General features: G+C 35.0%; 1 protein-coding gene across 1 annotated transcript in view; it reads right to left on the bottom strand.

Annotated features, from left to right (window-relative positions):
- Positions 1 to 19,745, bottom strand: part of LOC128999857 (protein CLEC16A homolog) — a 35,684-nt gene that overhangs the window by 14,616 nt on the left and 1,323 nt on the right. Inside the window, exons 2-11 of the mRNA XM_054426575.1 lie at positions 13,857 to 13,985; positions 12,261 to 12,394; positions 11,491 to 11,639; positions 10,666 to 10,895; positions 9,995 to 10,051; positions 6,361 to 6,538; positions 4,494 to 4,725; positions 3,094 to 3,183; positions 2,192 to 2,302; positions 211 to 333 (exon numbers count right to left, since the gene is read on the bottom strand). Coding sequence (XP_054282550.1) covers positions 211 to 333; positions 2,192 to 2,302; positions 3,094 to 3,183; positions 4,494 to 4,725; positions 6,361 to 6,538; positions 9,995 to 10,051; positions 10,666 to 10,895; positions 11,491 to 11,639; positions 12,261 to 12,394; positions 13,857 to 13,985 — 1,433 coding nt within the window. The remainder of the gene's footprint in view (positions 1 to 210; positions 334 to 2,191; positions 2,303 to 3,093; positions 3,184 to 4,493; positions 4,726 to 6,360; positions 6,539 to 9,994; positions 10,052 to 10,665; positions 10,896 to 11,490; positions 11,640 to 12,260; positions 12,395 to 13,856; positions 13,986 to 19,745) is intronic.

The raw sequence follows: 19,745 nt of genomic DNA, 5'->3' as shown, positions 1-19,745 counted from the left end.
TAATTTTACAAAAAGGAAAAAGGGAGAAAACCTAATAGATAACTGAAGATAATTGGAATTTTTTGAAATGTGTTTTTCAATGGTGAGTTGAATTGTAGTCAAACAGTTAAAGTAACAGACTTTCTTCAAGATTTTATGTTTTTGACAATTACTACAATCAGCTGTATCCACCAATATTACAAGTAGTTTTCCTGACATCATGCTACCCACCAGGCTGACAGCTGAGAGTGATGATGTTTATCAGCTTGTCCACCAGCCACTGGTTGTACCTTGGCTTTGCCTCTTTGTTGCTGGAAGGCATCAGCAGTCCGTCTATCAGGTTGACACCAACACCTGTGTAACAATGATTTTTTCAACTGGATATTTCTCTCATGGACTTAACTCAGTAGTAAGCATGAGAATTAATTAGTTATGTAATAGGCCTACAATTGTTGGGCCACACCAAATAATTTCAATTAGGAAAAACGATCGGTTGTAATATCTTATACTAAAAAACAATAAACATACACAATACTCTAAACAAAGAAGAAAGCCTATAAGAGAATATGTTTGCTGATCTAAAAGATTGTCCATAAATTAAGAGGCACTATTCTCTGTACACATCTGTCAACTCACATTGGATTTTTATTTGTTTTTTTCAAATTTTTGTCCATGTGATATTTATCATGTACACATACATATGCCATATGACTTATAGGTAAATATTTATTTTCAATCATATATATACCTTGTATTTCTGGAAATGCCAGTGAATAGCTTTACTTGCCTATTTCGTAATGTTATGTGCAGCATCATATTGTTAAGCATGGTACCTATTTTATATTATTCATTTTACAGCTACAGATATGTTTCGGTGTGTACAAAAAACTAATAAAAAACCTTGATAAGATTTATACTGAAACTTTCAACTGGTTCACAGCGATAGAATAAGAGGATAGAATCAGACTTAAAAACTATAAAACTAACCCTTTATTGAAAAAGTTCAGCTAAGTTCACATGTCAAGTTTTAGATAAGGATGATCAAGTCTTGAAATTTCGGGAAATTTTAAATCTCGTTACACGAGACGAGATTTCTTTTTGGCCGAGATTTTTATCAAGACGAGAATAAAAAAAAAATAAAAAAAATCAAAACGCCTGCAGAAAGTCAATGCAATACCCGCAATACAGGAGCGTGTTGTAGTTGCGTTTCCTTTGCGAAGGCATTCTTATTTAATTAATTCTTTAAATGTAAATATTACTTTAATTATTTGAATAATATTACTTTAATAACATTTGAGAAGTTTTGTTAAGTGTAAGCAGTGTGAGGAATGTTTTATTACTATAAAAAGTCAAAACAAGTAACTATTTTATAAAAATTAATATTGCTTTTATTTTATGATTTATTTTATTTTAGGATAAGTTTAACTCTATCCTAACTGATATCACAATGTTTCCTAATCGTAGGCATTTTTAATAAGTTAGGCGTGATTAATAAAAAAATGTTATGCTGATGTTTTTTAATAAAAGATTGTAAATATTCTTGCCTATTATCATTATTTTTGTATTTAAACAGTCATCTAACAATGTTACAAAATCAGGTAAAAATTTTGAACGTGCATTTCCCATTGTGTATGAGAAGGGAAATCCCGTCTCGAAATTTTATGAGAAATAAAAAATCTCGTCTCGTCTCGAACTAAAAATCCAATCTCGTCCATCCCTAGTTTTAGACAAGCTTAAAAAGTTGTTTTTAAACTGTTTTGTATAGGAATTCATGTGAAACTTTGGCTTGTTTAAAGATGAAGGTATCAATTTATATTTACTTTTTGATTATGAGCAATTTATGCTAATTGGGAAAGGAATAAGAGGAGGTATTTCCGAAGTAGTCGCTTGTTTCAGTGAGGTAAAGAACAAAGTATCCCCGGATGCTAATATGACTCAGAATCTAGTTATTTTATGTACTTTGATAATAAATAACTTTATATGGCTACACAATGCCACAGTATCTTATAATCAGCCCATTCCTGCATAAATCGAATCATCGTTTTGATTGCCATAGAATCGAATGCGATTTACATCAAATTGAATTGGAATTTCGATTTATTTTTAAATCACTGAACGCCCCTAGTGGCAGGACAGAAAAAAACTGAATGGCATGCCTAACCAATAAAGAAATTTCTATTAAATAGATCAAGACTAAACTATTTGTACTTGCCTTTCTTGCGAGAGATTGCATACAGCAGACACAGAGCAAACAACGCAGCATAGTCGTTCTCTGAGCAGTCCAACGCCTTGCCTATGGCTTCCAGGAACACTGGGGGTGACTCTGTGCAGACGACAGCAATTAACCCTCCTCAACTTAGAAAACAATTTTTGAACTTTTTTGTTGCATCAAAATGTTAATTAACAAGCCATGTAGTGGTTACAAGGTAGATTGTGCTTGTAAAGTTGTAAGTTGTGCCATGGGAATCAGCTCACAAGCCTAGGAGGTGGAAAACGAGGCAGGGTTTCAAACAGCAAATAAAAAACTACCATGTGAAATGGAAGAATGTGATTCGTTTTCACTCTTAAGTACCACTAAAATGAACACAATAAATTGTAACAGCTTTTAGTTCTTAAATACGTTATTCCTGCAAGGTAAATAAAGCTTATTTAAGATAATCAGTAAACATTTGCAATGTTAAAAAAAGAAACAACTTAAAGAAGGTACAGAAAACTTGCAATGACTGTTTTACCCCACAAAATAATGGGTACCGGTACTTTGTTTACAAACTATGTTTTTAGACAAGGAAAGAAATAAAAGTTCTAAAAACAGGAAATAGAAAATTTAGTATGTTAATAACCTGTCAATTACAACAATTGGTTTTATTGCAGCTTAGGTTTATTTTGCATAACGAATATACAGCATTGAAGTTTAAATTTAAAAGAACAACTATTGCATACAAACAGCAATCTTCACCCAATGAGTACTCTGCCATTTAACGACAAAAACGTTTAGTCACGTAAATTGTTAAGTAAGGATTCAAACAATATCGGTAATGAAGCTTCATACAAGAAAAAACAATTCTGTTACTTGAGTTTTTCCTCTCTATTAGAACAAGTGCATTGTAGCATTACCTTGAACCAACGAGAGTCTGCGTTTCTCCTTTTCCTCGTCTGTTATATTGAGGTTAGTCGTAAGTCTGACGGCCTCGTCCACGTGAGGATCTGGGAGACAGAAGCAGCGTAAGGATGGGAATTGGAACGTCAATGTTAGACAAAGCCGACACAGCAGGACGGAAACAATAGGTTACATCTCTAACAGCCAAGTGTCCTTATATCGCTGGCTCAAAATGCGTCAGTCTGATTTTTGTCAGATTTAGAAAGTAAAAATTGCAATATTTGTATTTTATTTTTTACAATAACCGCTGTGAGTTCATAATAAACTCGTGCCATTAATAGATTGGTTAGCTAACAAACAACTTAGACTAGGACTCCAGGTAAGGAGACAGATAGCATCAGAAGGGTGAAAGATCTTCTGGATAGCCACCGTCAACGGATAAAAGCAAAAACACGTATGAGATTATATAAAATTTACCGAGGTGCATTTTTTCTTCCTGCATACACAATACTTTCCACATAGACAGTCATTTGGATGCGTATAATTATAATTCCTTTTATTTTATGTTATGTGTTTTGAGTTTTAGAAAGAAACAACATCTTCGCAACATCTATACAAGTTTAGTGTTTAAAATATTTTAAGTGTCTTGAGATTAGGCATAGCTAACAACCGACTGAGTGCATGGCTTTAAGAACCCTGAATTGACTATACTTAAGACTTTACATTACAATTTGAAATGAATAGTCATTTGTTGCACAAATTTGTCATGAATCATTAATGTCAATCAGATATATGTATATGTGGGGTGTCCAACTAAATAATGGGAACAAGAGCGAGGGGCAAGCTGGTAAAAATTATAGGCAAGCAAATCAGAAGGGTTAAAGACCAGCCTAACTACTGTGAATAATAAAAAACAATCCAGGAGTGTAAAAGTAGTAAAATGTGCATCATGACCCTTTCCCTTTTCTTAACCATGTATCATCTCAAAACTTAAATACTTTTATACTTGCTACGGTATTTTTTTACTAGCCTTAGGCCTTACTTAAGATAACTTTCAGCTGATCGCGATTGCTTGAACAAATATAAGAGAAGTGTTCAAATAAGCTATGTTAACTTAATTGGATTTCTGTATCCTATCAGCTACTCTACATGGTGACAGAACTTGTAGAATCCATCTAAAATATCATACAGAAAACATAGTTGTAACCATCAGCTCAGAGTAAATCTCAACTGATTAGTAATCATAATTTTTTCTGGCAAAGAAAATTTCAAATTCTTCACAGGCCCGTGTGTTTTAGAGTTACCAGACCTATATAAGACCAATATGAACCTTCTCATGTGATTTCTGAAGGTACACAATGACTTCTAAAAACAAGCCAGTAGCCAAGAATATACAATAGTTTGAACACACACTCACCAGAGTTGGCTACACTGTCCGCGGCCTCTAGACTTTCCTCCAGCGACCTCGTGGGAGCCACAAACCCCCTCATGGTCTGTGATGTCCGGGCAGTGTCCAGGAACAGACTGTCTGTCTGGCCGTGCAGAATGATGTCTGCCAGTACGTGGACCAGTGGCTCCAGCTGCATGATGTCAAACACTTGAGATAGCAGGAACAAGGACACCACACTGCTGACACGCGGTCTACTCTCCTGCAACGAGCCAACATTTCTGTTCCATTACCAATACCAACCACTACCAACAACGATTAAATAATGCCTCTCAGACAAGAAACGAAGAACTGCAATTAACTTCAGTGAAACTATAGTTGTGGACAAGCTGAACATCATCACATATAGTTGTGAATAAAAGTTGGACCTGTGCCCCAAGTCGGCTTCTGTTCAAAGGGACTCCCATTACTCCCCCCATTGGCTCCCGCATTACTGCCACTCGACTGAACTCACGATAAAGGAGACTATAGGGAACCGGTTAGCAACAAGTTAAGTTCTTCAATATTACAAATAAAAATAAATCAGGGTAATATTGTGGTTCCTATATAGATTTCTGTTAATTAACACCAGATTTCTGTACTCCTAAACTTTTAACTAAACAGGTATGAAATATAGTAAGTGATGATCGAGGCTTTAGGTATCTACAAATTTAATTGTAACGATTATGATAACTTTTACATGGACAAACTGAGATTCTTATTAAACCTTACAAAAACCACATGTCTGTGTGGACCGTGGAGAAACAACAAACCTGAAAGATCAAATGTCGCTTGTGGAGTCATTCTCCACAACACAACCAATATTTGAATGTCCCGCCTAATCTCAACCCCAGAGCTGCTCGCGCATGCGCAGCGAGCAGGCGAGAGAAGCGAGTGGACAAACCGCCTGTCGTGTGCCTGCCTTCGGAGAACATGAATCTGTTAATTAGTGGGAAATGGGGGGGCGCCCCCTTGAGGTATTGTGTCGTAGTGGTAGTATTTATTAATATGTAATTTCAGATCATGTAGGCAAATCCAATATGTCACTTATTCCATCATTAATTATTCGTCATTTATTAAAATGTTAATTCACGTTGTGTCCAGTTGATTTGCATACTAATTATTTCATATGTTGAACAATGAAGATACTTCTGAGATATAAATGCTTTAATTAATCAAACAATCATCAAAGCTGGCTCTTAGGGCCTGTGAATTGCGGTAAATTGTCTCCTCTGTATTAAATAATGTGTTCAGTTTACGTTTCCAACAAGAACGATTTGGTCTGGAATTTGATTCACATGACCAGGTCACCAAAATGTGGCACCATTATGCCACAAGCTCAACATCTTTTACAAAATGGCCACTTAATAGGAAAAATTGAGGATAATTTATAGATTTTAACGGTAAGAAAGCAAATGTGATGAATGCTTGAAGAGAGGTGTATATTTATAGGGAAAATGTAAATAAATAAATAAGCTAATCAATAAACAAGTAAATTTTGACTCCAGTCAAACTTCCAATAGAAACTTCTTGTTTGGAACTTCCGGTAGCCAATAGTATATAAGTAGGGACACCATCGAGGTTTTTGTCATTCTCCTACTGGGTCTGATGATGATTGGAGTGTCCATCTTTTATATGTATTTACCGTCTTGTGAGTCAACAGTATGAGTGTAAATATATAAATTAGGATTAGACATATTTTTAGACAAAAATATAAGGATTAGACATATTTTTATGTACTTTCGGTAAGTTTAATAACACGTACAATGCTGATCAAGAAGTTTTTTTATGTAGCAAAACACCTGACCAACTTCTACCCGAGCCGTTATTTTAGGTGGGTCTCTCACAGATAGCTTACCTCAGACTGAGGAGCGACCAGGGAGGATATGTAGAGTGGGATGAACAGTTTATTGAGCAGGTGGTCTGTCAGCACTTGGTTCATGTCCTCTATGTTGAGACACAGGATGTCATTTAGGTAATGCAGATGGTCCAGGTGTTCCGCCACCAGGTCTGATAACCGGTTCTGGCTCTGATGACTGCAACAGACAACCGGTTGATAGAAAGATTCTTATTAGACATACATTGTTTAAGGAACTTAGTTTGTGTCGGTTTCAATCATCTTTCCACTTGGATCCTATTCCTTTGCAATATTCACCTTAATAGGAAAACCTGCGGGACATACAAGCTACGATTCATCAAATTGAAACTGGGCTCAATGGACCAGAAGAGAACAAAATCCTGTATGTACAATCCTTTCACGGAGCATTGCTATTTTCTTCTTGTCATAGCAAATATAAGCGCAGTTTTAATTTCACTGAAGGAAAAAAAATTTGATTTCAGTTTTCTGAAGAAAATATTTGAAATATATTTGCATTGAATAAAAAGGATAGCCCCTTTAATGTTATTCATGATGTGTTAGTCTACCGAATTATCAAGATAGTTTGATCACATAACAGTGCAGTACAAAGACACTAGTTAAATAATACTCATTGGTAAAAATTTTGTATACAGCTTAACTCATCACATAGCACAAACCTTGGACAAAATAGATTAGAACTCTTATAGAGAAATGTATTTTGATGCTAAAAAGATTAATTTTGTCATCATGAATCTTAAGAAAGAGATGCTGAATTACTATTACTACTACACTTTTTTTATTCCTAACACACCAAACGTTGTCACAGATAGGTAAACTACAGACACCTATCCGCACCAAGTTGCACACCATACCTGACCGAGATAAAAACTAAGCCAAGACTATCCCACTATCTAGACTGCTGTTTATGGCTACTGAGCCAACGCCTTAGACTGCTTTATCAGACTTAACATTGGTCAACCCAAAGCCTTTGCTGCTATCACAGTTGACCATGATGAAATCTCCATGATAGCGGAAGAGGTTCACAATTTCAACATGATTGCAAGAGATATTCACAATTTCGCTGCAATCACAACAATGATGCTTTTTGGTTACAATGATGATGTCCTTGCAATAGCAGGAGATGTTAACGGTTTCTCCGTGATCACAGGTGACGATGGCGATGTCTCTGTCATCACAGGAGATGTTCACAATTGTTCCATTATCCTGGGATATTTTAACGATTTCACAAATTTTTTGCTTTATTTTTTCGGGAAGTTTCACCTGTAGGGTGGAGGCCACTCGGGCTAATTTTGCTTAGGGCTGTCGGTACAGTAGAACCCCAATTACTCAAGCTCCAACTATCCGAATCACCAATTACACAAACTAGCCATTACCCGCGGGCTTCACCCCGTTTCACTTCATAAGTATTAATAAAACTATTGATTGGTTAAGTTAAGCTGAAATAAACAAAACAGAATACAGCAATATCATTGTAATACAAACAAATAATCACACCTGATTTTAACAGGATTATAAATTGAAAGAATAACATACAAATAAGTACCTACAGCAGTGGTACAGCTGAGGTATTTTTAACATTAGGTAAATGGAAAGTTCCCTTTAGAAAGGAATTACGACCTTAAAGGGCAATTCATGAAATAATGGAAGTTTTGTGCAAAGGCATTTTGTCATGACAAACATTTTAAGTATATGGTTTTAGGTTTATGGGAGTGTGACTTGTTCTTTTCTCAAAAGTTCATGGGTACTTTTGGATTTATATATTGATGGCTTACAGAAATAATTTTTTTGTTAGCGAAGCTCACTTTCCCTCACTTTGTAACTTCTTTGTAAGAGCATCAGAATGTAATGGATTGACCAATTGATATGAAATTTGGCCAACAGCTAAAGAATACTGAGCACAATGTTTAGGTAAAAAAATATTTGCAAATTTCCTTCTGGATTTTATTTTATAGGTCACGCAATTTTGCTTGTTATTTTAATGTAAGTTGAAAGAAAACTTATATTGGGTTTATGACATATGGGTTTATCTCGTTTCATTTAAATAAGATAAACATATGTTAATTGTTTGTAACTGTTTTGTTAACATTTCAATGTTTACTTTCATCCTAGGTTAGTTGGAATGTTAATCAATGGAAGTAACAGTTTTGCTGTATTTGTTTTGAGAAATGTTGATTGCACGAGTACATCCCGCTATGCGCATTTACAAAGTACAAGCAAATGGTCAGGATGGCCAGTTTCACTACAAAGGTAACATCATTAATGTTGAGCAAGATATTAATGAAATATCATCTGTCTTACCTATACACTGCCCGAAAACTTTAAAGTAATCATTGTCCAACGTCAAGGCGTCTTTGGCCATATCGATTTCAAAGTTCGACGTGAAAAACTACATCAAGCACTTATTTGGCTTAAGGCAAATAACCCATTCTATTTTGACATAACCATTAGTGATGAAGCGCTACAACAACTACCAGTCAATGATTTTGTTCACATGAGAGTACCGTGTGTACGTGAAAACCAAGAAAGTCCTGATGAAATCGAAGAAGACCAAGTTGAAGAAACATCGGTGCCTATGATTGCGCAATCTCGTCAAAGGGATCACGTCCAGAGACTAAAATGTGGCCGACCGGAACACATTGAAAGGGAACATATTGTACTGTAGGTTGTTAGCTGCATTAGCCATTGATTATCTTTAAATAATGCTTCGCTCATTTATGCGTCTAAAGTGTAATGGCAGACCACCCTAGTTTACTTAAAAACCCAGTAGGCTAATAAGAATTGTTATTTAAAAGGCAGAAGTCACGATCGAGACAAAATACAAAACCTCTCTTGCGATCGTGTTGACATCATCATCTCATGTGGTGACGGAAACATCGTCATCATTTTTTGTGACCGCGGCAAAATGATTAATATTTCCCAAAGTCATGTAAACATCATAATTCTACTGTACCATAAATGCTCATAAACTGCTCAGGCTGCTGGAATTATCAGGTGATTCTTTCAGCCGTTTTTGCTGAGTTATGATCTAATTTTTTTTTCTTCTTCCTAGGACGCTAGGTACGAGCCCGGAATTGTTTTTCACATTATTTTAGGCTAGACCTAGGGGTTGCAGCATTATCACTCAGATAAAATCCATTGGTGATTTGGCGGGATTTGAACCCCGCTCTAAGTTCCGTGCTCTAACCACTAGACCAGCTCGCTCCCCCCGAGCTTATGAGTTATGATCTAATAGACACCAGATAGTTTATAATTGGAAGTTTGGCTATACTATATTACTCAATTGCTTGATATTTTATTAACTGGAGGATTTTTAGGGATCTACAACCAATAAAAGTAGTTCTTTTTTTTATAAATAGTTATTATACAAAAACTGTTATATTGTTTACCTGGAAACATATATGGATGTACCTAAACTAATTCCATTAATTTAAGTGTTAAAGGCTATTGAAAATGTTTTTTTTTTTAAATAAGAATGTATAGTGTCTATTTATCAAGTATGGTATGTACATCATTGAAGTAGTAAAGGAATTTATTTGATTATTTCATAAGTGGCCTACTACTATTGTACTTTTTTTCCAATCATAATTTAATTCATACAAAGGGTAATACTTACAACAAAAATTCTTTACGTGTCATAGTTCCGAGTTTGCGAATCGCGATCATCCATTTTCTGTTGAACACGATTTAAGTTGAGTTTTCAATGGAAATAAACTGAATTGTGAGGGTATAATGGGTGAAAATGAACATAAAAATGAAATTAAATTTTGTAATTCATGTATTGCTGGTGATTCCAAAATTTTTGGCAGTGAAATGAAAACAAGTAATATTCATTAAAAAAAACCACAGAGATTAAACTAACCAAATTTGATTGACTGAAATCATAGTAGCCTATTAAAACGAAAATAAAATAATTGTTAAGTTAGGTTTGTTTAATTAATATTTTAGATTAATTGTAGGTCTAGGTAAACCCCCTGACACTTACAAGAATTACAAGGCTTCCTAAAATGGGGAAACGTCCCTCCTGTCACTATAAAAAGCTTTGATAGGTCCCCCCTTTAGTGTTTTTATAGATTAAACTTTCCTTATTCAAGAAAGTGTTTTGCTCAAACAAACCGTTAAATACCATGACTCTTTGTCACATCTGTAAACATTATTTGCTATCAACCCCTTACATGGAAAAGCCTAACATTAATATAAGAGAAAAAATTAAAATTTTATATTAATTTATCTCTAATATTTAACTTGTGAGCATAAATGATCTATTACAAATTCAACATGACTCACTCCGCATCGTTCCTCACGCAGGTGTCTAGCTCCAGCACATGGTTGCCGATGAACCAGACGAGGTTGCTGAAGTACGGGGCCGCTGTTTTGTCTCGTATGAACGTCAGCATGCTGCGGTCCTCTACACGGTACACGTTGAGAGTCAGTGTGCGCACTGCGATGCGCACCATGCTCTCTCCATGGTTGAAGAACTTGATGGCCTCCGTGTACAGTGGGAAGTCATTCGTGTGCTGTGGCACAAACAATGTGTTAGTTAGGTTGACACTGACCGCGCAACCGTGCACGGGCGAACCGTAACCTAGCCCTAAATAGTAAATAGGTCATAAGATTTTAATCCTATATAATATGAGTAAGGTTTGTATAATTGCTAGTTCTATCTCGGCACCAAGAAACACCCTTATAGTTACAGTGCAGCCAGTTCTCCTTAAAAATTAAGTACTATAATGAGTTCTTCTCCTAACTAGTGCTGTAGCCTGGTCACTGCCACTACTTTTATCAGTACATTTCAAACACTCTATACAGATTAAAGATGTATAAAGAAGATTTGGTTAAATGACTTTAAACAAAGACTGATCACAGAGTTTATAATTATTTTCACTGAGTAAAGCTATGTACTAATTAATCATTTAAACGAATATATGAAATTAAATTACATTTTAATTCAGGTACTCTAATTATCTCATCTTAACAAATACTGATACAAATACTAGCAACATCTGTTGAGTCACTCTCGAGCAATCAATTGACGCACTCAGTTGTCAAGTGTAAATGCTATCAAATGATTCAACTGACAATATAGTAATAACGTTTGCATCATACCAGTACCTCGTTGTAGAAGAAGTGCACAGTGTGAGCGTTGAGCTTGAGAGACAATGTCTTGAGGAAGGAGATGTAGTAGGCCATCACCTCCTCGTCAGAGAAGTCAAACTTGTGGACGATGATGGAGTTGACGTGGTTGTTGCTCAACAGATAGTCTGTGCGACATAAGTGTCATGAGTAACGTAAAGCAAACTATGTTTATTAAGCAGTTTGATCTTTGGGATCGACTTCAATGCAAACCAAACACTATCTCAATAACGGCTGACGATATTTTAGCAAAACTTACCAAGGTTGTTTCCACAAATGTTTGGTAGGTTTAGGACACAACAATTTCAATTTTTGATAATACCTATAATTTAAAAGTAACTCAAAGTTTTTACATTGTAACCTTGGCCTTGGGTTGCCATGATGGTTACAAAATAACGACGTAAATGTAAACAAAACAAAGAATCATAGCATATGTTTAAAATCAAGCCAATATACGACCTAAACACAGTACAAGGGATAAACATTCGGATAATACAGAAAAAGTATTACACGCCATTTGGGAACTACCACTGATCGAACAAGTACCGTTATTTTATACATTTTATTTGTGTGATCTAAATTTGTGTGATCTAAATCTAAACAAATAATATTTATCTTATGTAATTGGGAATTAAAACAACTACTTGAATCAGCAGTTTTAAATAACTAGGTTCTGCTCAACTGGCTTTCACTGCTATGAAAGCAATCCTAGTTAATCTTTTGGGGTAAAATATCAGTTGGTTACTCACACAAGGACGTTTCGTTTCTGATGTTTTCAAACAGAATGTTTAGCGTTTGAAGCAGCTGGACACAGACGTAACTGCCGCATTTCTGTTTCAGGATCTTCAAGAAGAATGAGAGCATGTTCTTCTCAAGGAAGAAACTGGAAAGCAAACACATGGATGATGTACTGCTTGGTATAAAAATCTGCAAGATACTTAACATTGTGTTGAATGACTAGGGGAAGTTATTTTAGATTAAACTTTGTCACCTTTTACTGGTTACAATAAGGAATGCACATTATTAATATAATATACAGGATATTTTTTAACGTGCAACCCAAATTAAAGGTACTGTGAGACACATTTTATTAACAAAACCGTAGATTTTGGTACCCTTGTTTTCTTTACCTCATTGCCAATCAGCTGATATGGGTTGTTGCATAGTTATCTCTGACGTTTAGTGTTGCTGGTAATTTATTGTAAAGACACAACTTGGCGTTTCCCCGATCTCGAAAAGTTAGGATAATACATTGAAAGTAAATCATTGGTTTTATGCCAAGAAAGGTTTAAAATTAAGTTTCCAGGTGTGATTCCAATATTTAATAAATAAACTATTATTGACATGATATACAAATTTAAGGAAACCGAATACGAATTAAAGGAAAACATAAATCTGTAGATTTAAGTGAAAATCAAACCAAGCAAATGGAGATTGGCTTATTCAGCAGGTTTGCTGTGACGGTGGTGTTTTTTCTTGGAACTATGGATTATGTTACCTTAATTTTTTACTATTATTTCCATGTACAAATTTAACCTGCAAACTTAATTTTAAAACTTCTTGGCATAAAACCATTGCAACGTATTATTCTAACCCTACAAGATTGGCGGAAAGCCAAATTGAGTCTTATTTTTATTTACAATAAATTCCCAACAACACTGAACCGTCTCATAGATAACCATGCAACAACGCATATATCAGCTGATCAGCAATAAAGTAGAGAAAATAGGGATGCCAAAATATAAGGTTGTTTTGTCACCAAAATGTGTCTCACAGTACTTTTAATTTGGTTTGCACATTTATAAAACACCCTGTATTTAGTTGTCTACCTATAATTCTCCTTCCTTTAAACTGACCAACGTTTTAACTGGTAATTATAGGGCAACTTTGAATTACCAATGGGGGGATAGCAATTATCAACTTATCTCAGGAGGTTACTTTCACTATGATTTTCAATTCCTGAAATTTGATTTATCAACTATGATAATGCAAAATAAACAACATGGATGAAATTGATCATTTTTATAGTCTTTCAGAAATAATATTCAGAAAACTATGACTATAGGAGGAAAATTGAATGATAAGAATCAGACATTGTTATGTAACTTGCAAACCAGTTCTGCTAGTGTAAGTTTTTATAAGAGAATATTACACTTTTAATTTTATTGTTTGCCCCTACAGGAAAATTTACGTGGTGTTTTTAAAGTTCCTTGTTTGTTTGTTAGAAATTATGAAAATGGATGTACAACAAATACATGACACAAGAAGAGGTTTGGACATCTCATAGGCTTATAAGCCAAAAAGGTCATTAAAGTCAAACATTGATTAAATTGCTGGAAACTCACTCAAAAACGCTGCTGTCGTTCTGATCTCCCCAGATGAGTATTTCCGCGATGGAGCGTAGAGTCTCCACCAACAGGCCTCGGTTGTTCTCAGAGACAGTTTGGTTCTTGGACAACACATTGTACAGGTACCTGCAAGTTGTAAGAACATTTTATCATTAGTTGAAAACAGGAAAATTAAAAACCTTTAATTGATAGGTAGGCTTTAAATATAAGGCCAACTTGACCTTTTGCTTAACCTGTAGGGCCTATACATGGGCCTATACATAGCATAATATATATATGAATTCAAACGGATTGTGTTTTTGGCCTTTGGGGACATCAAAACAAAAAAGTAAATCGGTCCTGGGTCCAGATCTTACCATGGGACATACGGTAACAGCTTATTCCCTTTATGGGAGATTCACTAAAACTAATATTGTAATTCAGTACGATAGACAACTAAAACAAAAAACAATCGTAGTTGATGCACCCTTAGGTTCACCATAAGCCAGACAAAACCATCGAACATATATTTATAGAAAGGGGAAGATTGTCTTTACGAAGAAGAATAAATAAATGTATTTCCTCAAAAACAAACATTAAACAACAACTAGAACAGCTCCTAAATTAACTGACCATCTAGTACTTTTGATCAGTACGCCTACACAAGAACTTATCCTTATCAGCATCAATATATAGAGTTCAGTGTTATCAGTCTCTTTCTGGAATTGTCACTCCTGCTGCTATCTGTAGCATTAGATAAATTATAAACACTTCTAGTTTTCTAATATAAGTTATCAATTCCGTTATTTCAATTTTAAGATCAAATAATTTTACTACATTAAATATAAACATATTTGAAATAGGTATTAAGGTAAACACATATCATTGGTAAAAACTTTGATTTGATCTGCTATAAAATTCTTGACAAGCATAAAACTAAAAGTTATCAATTCCATTATTTCAATTTTAAGATAAAATAATTTTATTACATTAAATATAAACATAATTTAAATAGGCATTAAGGTAAACACATATCATTGGTAAAAGCTTTGATTTGATCTGCTATAAAATTCTTGACAAGCATAAAACTAAAAGTTATCAATTCCATTATTTCAATTTTAAGATAAAATAATTTTACTACATTAAATATAAACATATTTAAAATAGGCATTAAGGTATACACATATCATTGGTAAAAGCTTTGATTTGATCTGCTATAAAATTCTAGACAAGCATATAACTAATAAAAATACCCCCGCCGCAGCAAACCTGCAGACTAAGCGAATTTCCATTTGACTGATTGGATTTACACTGAAATGTCTACTTAAAAATAACATTTAACATTTATTCCCTATTTAAATAGAATTAGTTTAACAAGTACTTAGGTTTGCTGCATCAGGGAGGGTAAAACTGTTCTTTTTTTGTAAAATGTTAATAGTTAGTAAGAAATAAAAATATTTTCCAAATTTGATCAAAATATGTTAATAAACAAGCAAATTAACTACAACAGTTTACTTATTCTCCATAAGAATAACATTGGAATTTTAAATTTACAATTTTTTTGAATTTTCTCCATAACCATTAGGCGCATAATAACGCTTCAATATACAAAATTATTTGTTTTTTTAAGCTCTACAAAATGGTTTGAAAAGAAATTGCTAAATTTTATGTTTTTTGGATAAAAAATTGGAAAAACCTATTTTTACCCCATAAACCCCCCGTAAACCCCCGTTCCCATGGTCCGATCATGCTGGATCGCGAACTCGTTCGAATAAACGTAGGTTTACACGTTTGTACCAAATTTCATCAAAATCGGATCATTTTTGCTCGAGTTATAGTGCTAACGGACACATATATATATATATATATAAATATATAAATATATAAATATATATATATATATGAATTTGAACGGATGGTGTTTTTGGCCTCTAGGGACCTCAAAACGAAAAAAAAATCGGTCCCGCGTCCAGGTCTTACCATGAGTACTACGGTAATAGCTTATTCCCTATATGGGAAATTCGCTAAAAACGGGGAATAAAACAGCTAAAGTAACCGAGGCCAGCGTGCCGCTTTGACGCGTGTCGTGTTTCGGCGACGGTGACGGGTAGTGGTCTTCTGAGGAAACTCCCAGCCTGCACCTGCCAGTCAGGAAACTGCGGAACCAATTGAGTGCCACACCTCTGATACCAGCTGCCTTTAAGCTTAAATACAGTAGTAAGTTATTATGGTTAACTAGGTCAAAGGTCTTCATAAAGTCAATAAAGAGACAAACAAGGAGGACAGGTAGTTTGGAAAACAACTTTATAGGCCTAGTTTGTTGTGTGTTATGCCGAGGCAGATGCAATGGGAAAGATGCAGTGTGTGAGATTCTTGAACTACCTTAGCTCAGGTTACCTTAGCTAAATATTTTGGTAAGTTATCCTGTAAGACAGAGAATGTCATAGAAAAAATCTTCATTTACCTCTTACGATTTTACTTTTTATAATTTTTTATTCAATGTAAAAATTATTGTGGACTGCTCCAGGGCCGTCCCTAGGGTTTGTGGCGCCCGGAGCAAATGTGGTCGTTGCGCCCCCTTCCCCCCAGTAAAAGTCGCATTCACATATTTTAATACTATATGTTAATACAAATAGGGCGGCGCCCCCTCAGCCGCAGCGCCCGGAGCAACTTGCCCCGGTTGCCCCCCCCTTCGGACGGCCCTGGACTGCTCGAAGAAACAGATTATTTCAGCATTTGGGCAGATGTTCTAGTTTTCAATATAAAGTTTGTGGAAGTCCATAAGTGATGATGAGTGTGTATTTGTCTGAATAAAGGTCAAACACTTGTACTGAAAACGTCACGATTAGTTTAGTGATTCAGTAATAGTCACTAAACAAAGTCAATTAAGAGCAATCCCGATACACCGGTTATATAATTGAATGATGCTTGCAAGAAGAATGGTGTAAAACTTAATAACTACTGACAACCTCCAGATTTGTCTTAGCATAGAGATAAGGATGTTTGACATGTCTCGAATTACCTTTAAATATACAAAATTTGATTGTTTAAGCAATCACGACAATATTAGTTTAGTTTTACCGGTACTACATGCGAATGACTCTCACAATATTTTTGAACTCGAAGCAGAAACAAATTTAGTACAGAGCGTTCTGATTAAATAAATAGTCTGAAAACCTCCACACAAACACATAACTTACTTGATTTTACGAGAATACAAAAACACTCTCTCGGTTTTTGGTGACTTAGCAACATAAAAACACTGAAAAGCCATCGTTCCTCTCAGACTGTGATGCATTGAGTTGTAGCTGCAAGCTGTTATCTTATCATTGTGCAAATAGTCCTATCCCGTAGGTTCTTCAACTCTTTATTTTACTTCAGAATGACTCATATAACTTAATGCAAAATTGTAGACACACATGAAATTGTCGGTTTGACATTAAGACAACAAACTACATTGTTTTAACATCCTAACTAATCTAATTTAAGCCATCTTACTGTGGCTGATTCCTTGAAGAAAAATTAAGAATAGAAAGTTTTCCACTAGATAACTAACTTATAAGTTTTCAATCGTGTTTTAACTATAAAATTATGTTTTCTGTACTTGATAGCAGTAGGAAGAATGACTACAAATTGTGGTTGTTAATTAAAGGAATGACTAATAGCAATACATTTTTAAATTGAAACCCAACGAGTGGTTCATACAAACACACATTTTTTTTAATCTACTTAACACGTAGGCTATGTAAATCGGAACAAGGTCCATCAGAACTGATGTGGGAGAGCACATAAAAAAATAAAACTTTAAAAGTAGGCTTAGGGATGAGTTAGTTTCTATTTTTCAAAACTTGTACCAGAAAAAAATCTATCTACCTATATATTAATAGGCAAGCATGTTTCTTTAAAACCTTTTTTGTCAGCTCGTGTGCATCGCAGGGAAAATCTACTCATACTGTTAGAAAGATATTTTCCTGTAGATGTGCAGAATCTCTTTAAAAATTAAAATATGCTCAAAAATAAGCACAAAAATGAATTTAAAACTAAAACAAAATTAACATGGGCATTATGGGTTGCTATTCTGGTGACAAAATAACAACAAATTATAAACATAAAATCAAAACAAATGTAAGGAATTCCAATCACATGTTTTACTTACAGTTTGGGGTAAAAATAGAGAAGTCTGTACAGTGCAACTGGATTTTTTTAGCTAGAAGCGGTTAAGCTGTGGAATATCTTTGAAGATGAATCTTTTTAGTGCAATCATTTGTTCATACGTGTCAAATTTTGAGTTTAAATCAAAACAAACAAACTGGCATACTCTTTTAATTGGCAATAGGTTATTAAGTATACTTACTTTAGTTTAATAAGATCACTTGGTCATTAGAGAATATTTACTGTGAAATAAAAACGTGATTCCTAATTCCAAATCAACTAAGTTAATGAATAAATTTTTATTTAATTATTGTCTTCAAATTAAGTGATGGTTGATTTGAAAATAATTAATTTAACATGAGCAAATATTAAAATATTGAATCTTCTTGCAAAATTAATGTTGATCATTGTTAATAGAATAATGTAGTTGCTGTGACTGGGATACACATGATAAACTGTTGGGATGATTTACGTTTCGTTTGGAAATATCTTAAGACCATTGACTAATATACTCAATGCTTGGGACCCAGACCAAGGCCCCACTAGAAAAACAGGCCATGCTGCAGGATCGATGACGTCACACTAGTGGATAGATATCATTGATAAATTCATTGCCATCACCATTCCCATATGTTTTAGGTAAATAAACAATCTTAATGTTTAATCCTCCTAGGTTTAGTACAAATATCCACCACTGGGACGCAGTGTTGCGAGCTGCCCGTGCTGCAGCATGGCCTGTTTTTTCTAGTGGGGCCTTGCCCAGACCCACCTTTTAAGGGTTTCAAGTTAGGGTTCAGAATTAAATACTCTCGACTCGAGATTACGAGATAAACCTTTATAGCCTAACGTTTTGAGCTTTGACCCAGCTAAATTGTATTGCTAATAATTCACTTATGCAATCTGATAAGTTTATCAGGTACCAAACAGTAAAGCATTACGATAGGCCAAGGTAGAAAGATTTGAGTTTGGTTTATAAAATGCAGTAGCCTACCGGTATCCAAAATACTGAATCTTTTCTAATAAATCAGACAATTACATATACTAAATTAACTTAACTCAGGTATAGGCTACTTTTACATAGAAACCTCAAGGATTGCATCAGCCGCAGCACACCAAACTGCTCCCAAGGTGGCAGTGAAAAGGAGGTGCCAATCTCGTTCCTGGAGCACATGATTTGGGGGAATACCTTTACCTTTACCGGTTCTTCATCGTTGCCCAGCCATAGCTGGATAGATTGCGTTAAATGAAAAATTAGCACTAGATATAGCACTGGATCTTAAGTAATTGGTCCCAACATGGGCTCTAAGAGGCGCTAATGTCTAGTGTATGGTAGGGATGTGGAAGTTAATTCTTTCCCAGTAAGAAGGGGAAGTTGATTTGGTGATTGAGCAGTTTGAATAGAAAATGCCACATCAGCCACTCGCCCCCTGTAATAGAGACTTTGAAGACCGTGGGTAGCAGATAGCTTGTTGACTGAGACGTCACAACCAGCCAAGTCCAGTACAACATAACAGTAACAGGAACCTGATCAAACGTCTTTTCACCAACTGGAGAAGGTGAAAATGGCCGAGAAGGTATACCATACCATAAGGTATAGCATACATGCTGACCATGGCTGAGATGGTATGGTGACCAAGCCAAAGAAGGGTAGTCGAATAGCAGCTGTACAAAAGACAAGATAGGTAGTAGAGGCATGGATGGTCAAGCTATGTCTTACAAAGCGGGAGACCAACCCTAGTACAAGAGAACATTACA

Source organism: Macrosteles quadrilineatus, unplaced genomic scaffold, assembly GCF_028750875.1.
Source record: "Macrosteles quadrilineatus isolate MER2022 unplaced genomic scaffold, UCM_ALF_1.0 Scaffold_8__2_contigs__length_117827958, whole genome shotgun sequence".
NCBI classification, from domain to species: domain Eukaryota; kingdom Metazoa; phylum Arthropoda; class Insecta; order Hemiptera; family Cicadellidae; genus Macrosteles; species Macrosteles quadrilineatus.
Note: the sequence above shows the minus strand (reverse complement) of the source record. Positions and strands in the feature narration are given on the sequence as shown.